The sequence below is a fragment of the Columba livia genome, chromosome 26 (assembly GCF_036013475.1).
Source record: "Columba livia isolate bColLiv1 breed racing homer chromosome 26, bColLiv1.pat.W.v2, whole genome shotgun sequence".
Classification (NCBI taxonomy): Eukaryota; Metazoa; Chordata; class Aves; order Columbiformes; family Columbidae; genus Columba; species Columba livia.
The window spans coordinates 1909550-1914880 of NC_088627.1; the positions used below are offsets into that span (position 1 = coordinate 1909550).

Sequence of the window (5331 nt, forward strand, 5' to 3'; positions counted from 1 at the left end):
AGCTCTGAGACGGCTCTGAGGCTGCTTCCAAGACTCACATTTCCCGTGACACCCAATCTCAGATCCTCCTTTCTTGGCCCTCTGTGCTTTATCCTACGGGGTGCTCAGGAAGGCGCTCCAGCCGTCCCAGGGACCACGGGCTGGGTTTACGGAAAAGGTAGATCAGGGCTTTTCGTGTCGAGAAGCTCTGGGTTACCGCAGGGCTCATCGGCAGAGGACGCTGCAGCAGCTGTGGGAGACCGCGTTTCCCACCTGCTTTGCAGCAGCCCGAAGGCACCGGGCGGAGGGGACACGCCGCCGGAGCCCGGCCCGCTGCGGGTGCGGTGCCGCTGTGGCCGGGCCGGGCCGGTCCGGTCCGTCGGAGCCCCGGCGCGCCACGCACGTGCCCCCGCGCCACGCGGCCGCCCGCAGCTCGGCATCAATGAACCGCCCTCCTCCAATCGGCGGCCGCCCCGCCGGCGGGCGCACGCGGGCTCCCCCGCCGAGCGCCTCCGCCGGCCAATCCGTGGGCAGCGCCCGCCCGCCGCCGGCCAATGGCGGCGCGGAGCGCGGGGCGGCGCCCCGTGCCGGCGGCGCCCTATGGCGGAGCGGCGCGGGCCGCCGGCGGCGGCGGGCGGGCCAATGGGGCGCGGGGGCGGGGCCGGCGCGCGGCAGCCCGGCGCCCCGGCGCGCGGCTCTAAAGCGCGGCGCGGCGCGGGCCGGCGCACTCGCCATGGCCGCCACGGCGCAGTACCTGCCGCGGAGCGCCGCGCTCATGCACCCCGACGGGGACCGGCTGCACCAGGGCACCACGTACCGCGAGGTGCAGAAGATGATGCACCACGAGTACCTGCAGGGGCTGGCCCCCGCCGCCGGGCACGCCGTCGGGCTGGCGCACCACCAGTGGCTGCCCAGCGCCGGCACGGACTGGGGCAGCGGCGGGGGCGGCGGCGGCGCGCACCTCCCGCCCGCCGAGCACGCCAAGGGCGGCCCGCCGGGGCCCCGCGAGGAGCTGTCCGCCGCCGCCTTCCACCACCGCCCGCACCTGGTGCACCAGCCGGCGGCGGGCGGCGCGGCGGGCGGCTGGGCGCAGGGCGGCGCGCACCACCTGCCGCCCATGTCGCCGCCGTCGGGCCAGCCGCTGCTCTACGCGCAGCCCTACGCGGGCCTCAACGGGATGCTGGGCCCGCCGGCGCCGGCGCTGCACCACGGGCTGCGCGACCCGCTGGGCGCCGAGGAAGCGGGAGCACACGAGCTGGCGGCATCGCCGCCGCCGCTGGGGCCGCCCGAGCCGTCGGACGAGGACGCGCCGAGCTCCGACGACCTGGAGCAGTTCGCCAAGCAGTTCAAGCAGCGGCGGATCAAGCTGGGCTTCACGCAAGCCGACGTGGGGCTGGCGCTGGGCACCCTCTACGGGAACGTCTTCTCGCAGACGACCATCTGCCGGTTCGAGGCGCTGCAGCTCAGCTTCAAGAACATGTGCAAGCTGAAGCCTCTGCTCAACAAGTGGCTGGAGGAGACGGACTCCAGCACGGGCAGCCCCACCAACCTGGACAAGATCGCGGCGCAGGGCCGGAAGCGCAAGAAGCGCACCTCCATCGAGGTGGGCGTCAAGGGCGCCCTGGAGAACCACTTCCTCAAGTGCCCCAAGCCCTCGGCGCACGAGATCACCTCCCTGGCGGACTCCCTGCAGCTGGAGAAGGAGGTGGTGCGGGTCTGGTTCTGCAACCGGCGGCAGAAGGAGAAGCGCATGACGCCGGCCGGGGTCCCGCACCCGCCCATGGAGGACGTTTACGCACAGGCGGACACGTCGCCGCTGCACCACGCGCTGCCCGGCGCCGTGCAGTGACTGCCGGGCCCCGCCGCGGCCCCGACGGCGGCGGAGCGGGCGCGGGCGGCGGGAGATGCGCTTTAATTTATTCCTCAGACTGGCCCGGCCGCGCCCGCTGCGCGCCCCGCGCTGTATTTATTCGCCCGCACGGGCGCCCTGCGCGCCGCAGCAGCAGTAGCCAAAGGTTTGCGATCTCTAATTTATTCCCTCCCTCGCGTGGCCGCCGGGGCGGCCCCGGCCCGGCCCGCCGTGTCCCCGCTCCGCCCGGCCCGGGCTGTCCCGGAGGACGTTTCGATATCGTTTCCCGGCCCGTTTCTATTTATTTTCTAACCGTGCGCGGAGCTTTCTCCCTCCCGTTGGTGGGTTCGGTCCGGTCCATCCCCTTGGGTTTCGGTTTTTGTTTGTATCTTTATTGCAAAACCAATGTAGACTGCGAGGGTACGTTTCTATTTATGTTATAGTAAATATTTTATTACTTACATAAACCATTTACCCAGGAACCGGTCTCGTGTGGTCTTTGCGGGCCGGGGCCGGCTCTGCTGCGGCGCTTCGTTCCGGGGGCCCCTCCGAGTCCCCCCTGCAGCGACCGGCGGCGGCTGACGGGCCCCCCGGGGCTCCGGTACCTCCGGGACGCCCCGTTGCTCCCCGGTCGCGTTTGCCGTTAACCGCACTTTGCAACACTTGGTTGCGCTTAATGCGCTTGTGTCCGCACACGTGTGAACAGCCCCAAACCCGTTCTGCACAACTCGGGAGCGCTGGCCACGCGTGGGAGCTTTGTGTTTGTGCTGCTACCGGGTTTTACCGATCTTAATGTAACTTTTTGCAGCGTGAGCAGAAAACATTCTGAACGGAACTGATCACAGAAGTAACAAATGTGTGGTGGTGTTGCTAAGAAGATTCCTGCTTTCCACTCAAACCACCCTCAGGCTTTCTGGTATCTCCAGTTTTCCCTTTCATGGTTTCATGCCCCGGTGTTTGAGGCTGAAAACTTAGTTATTGCGTTCTCTATTTGCAGCAAATGGCAAGAAAAGTCACCTGTGAGGACTGTGGTTGCTTTTACTTTGACTCCTGCAGCGTTCTGTCTGCTGGCACAACTTTTGCAATGTGTGTAGCTCTTGCACTGCTGAAATACTTGAAATCTGGTAGTAAAGCACCGAATTATTACTTCATATTTGGCAGAGAACTTAGCAACGTTCTTCAACATCTGGCACTTGCTGGTTTCCCTACTTTACTCTTGATACCAATTATATGCTGTGAAAACAGCAGGTTTGAAAGGGATTTTCTCGTGCCAGCACTGCATCCTGCATGGGAATTCATAGATAATTGTTTTTCTATATATATAAGCTTTTAACATGTGAAATGTCACTTACACTTGAAAGTTTGTATGTGAAAACTCTTGACTTCGCTGTGCTTTGATTTAGTTGCATTTTGTGCCTTTGGTGGGGGGTGTTCAATACTTGCCTAAGCAACAAAGCATTTGCAATAGATAATGTTATCACATTCTCAAAAGGTTGCTATTCTACATCAGCGGATACAAACCTATTAATTGATCGTTCAAAATTCTAGTAAACTGGGGGTTTGGTGCTTTAAAGTCACTTTGAGCAGTCATTTCATTAAATACTATGTTTGCTCATAAATATGTAAAGAAACGGTTTGCTTTGTGGTCCAAACAAGCGAGAAAATGCTGCACTTTAGTGTATTAACAACTTTCCTTGGCATGCGGAGCACAATGCGAGATCTCGCTGGGGGGTCTCGGTGTGTATTGTAGGTTTTGTCAGCTGTTGTTACAGACTCTGCTTCCTTTTGGGTAACGTTGGTTGTTCTAGAGAAGCACAGAATTGCGGGGCTGTTGTAGAGATACTGAACTCCTAAAGTTTTGCTGTGTTTACTGGCTATTTACTCATTTTTAAATAACTGAGCATATGCAGCAGCTTAGATGATACAGCCCAGTGAAAAAGGAGCATGATGATTCAAGTCAATGTATTGTGAAAGCATTTAAATTAATTTCAACTCTGCTAATCTTTTCTTGGCTGTCCTTCTGTGTGTTTCAGACACAACCCCGTTGTGTTTAATGTTGGTGATGCTGCAGCTCTGCAGCCTTTACTGCAGAATTTCCGCGTGATAACCAGAAGAAACAAAGTCAGAAGTGACCAAAAGAGGGTTTATTTTGTATATTTTAAAGCAAACAAACTCTTGTTTGCGTTGCATGATTAATTGTACTGCGTTTCTATACCAGGAGTGATTTCAGTAGCCTCTTCCTTCCGCCCTAATCTGGCTGGCAAACAGCGTTTGTATCGATACGCAGAGGAAAGGGTCGGTTTTCACATTGCATTCTGGTGCGGGATGCGATGCGCCGTGAGCGCGGGGAGGACGCAGCCCCGGGTGGTTGGCTTGTCGCATCGGATGAGGCGCCGGCAGCCCCGCCGCCTTGGCGCTTTCGTGCCGTTGAGCAGCGGAAACAAACCACACTTTCTAGATCTGATGTCTGCAGCGCCGCGGTTCTCAGCCGTTCTGAAAATCAAATGCCCCAAAGCTTTGCCTTTCTTAGAAGAAATTGTGCGTTTTCTTGGTCGAGGGTTAAATAGCAATTCCTGGAGGGAGAGATGGTTTTTTTTGGTGATGGTTATTTCTCGCTAAAGTGTGAGCTCCTAACGCAGCATCAGGAGCGGTGCGCACAAAGGTGATGTTGGTACATTAAAGCAGACGTACTAATAGTTATTGGACAGTGTGCAATGTAAATAGTAGAATATGCAAAGTAGACGGTGTAGATAAGGGAATCGCAGGTGTTACTGGGATCGGAGGGGGCTGCACTGGTGTGAGATCCCTCCGTGTGCCCACGGGAGCTGCAGGAGCTCAGCCTGGCCCAGGGGATGCTCCTCGGCCTCTGCTCCCCTGCTCTCTGCGGTCGGTCCCTCGCTGTGTCCCGGTGTCTGCCCGGTGATGGGGGTCGGATCTCGGGGTGCTGAGCGGAGGGCACGCGGTGGCCGGGGGGTCTCTGGCCGGCTGGGACCGTTGGCATCGGGCAGACCCGGCGCGGTGCGGGCGGAGCAGCCCGCGGTGCTCGGGAGGGCACCTGCGCTCCCCAAGCAGAACGTCACTTATGTTCTCATCGGGCAGTTGCTGCTCAGCTTCACTGCATGCGCAGGGAAAGGTTGTGGTCTTCCAGTACCCAACTTTCTTTTCAGGTATCTTAGGACGTTATTGCTGTCACTTGCATGGGCAGGGAGTGCGTCAACAGCTGCACGAGTGACCACAGCACCGCAGTCTGCCCCGCTAGGCACAGCCGCACAGCATTACTAACGCCGTATTCATCTTATGCTTTCAACAGAAATAGGTCTCTTCTGCAAACCGACCACTCGGAGCCTGATCCCAGCAAAGTGCCGGCAACGCAAGCTGGCCCTTCACTGCCCGGAGCAGCACCTGAAACGCTGCAATCCCTTTTCATGTGAATCTGGAGCATCGGTGGGTGTTAACACCTTGGAATCTTGTTCCTAACTCTGCCCATCCCTGCTCGCTCTCTT

At 59.3% G+C, this 5331-nt stretch overlaps 1 protein-coding gene across 1 annotated transcript; it reads left to right on the forward strand.

The window, feature by feature from the left end:
- The first annotated feature begins 677 nt into the window (after positions 1-677).
- Positions 678-2310, forward strand: POU3F1 (POU class 3 homeobox 1). The gene has a single exon (XM_065041427.1). It carries the CDS (start codon positions 713-715, stop codon positions 1826-1828), a length of 1116 nt encoding a protein of 371 aa, XP_064897499.1. The 5' UTR covers positions 678-712; the 3' UTR covers positions 1829-2310.
- The last annotated feature ends 3021 nt before the right edge of the window (positions 2311-5331 follow it).

What these genes read in the sequence shown, in the direction of transcription:
- POU3F1 (XM_065041427.1), top strand. Translation starts at nt 713, where the DNA reads ATGGCCGCCACGGCGCAGTACCTGCCGCGGAGCGCCGCGCTCATGCAC.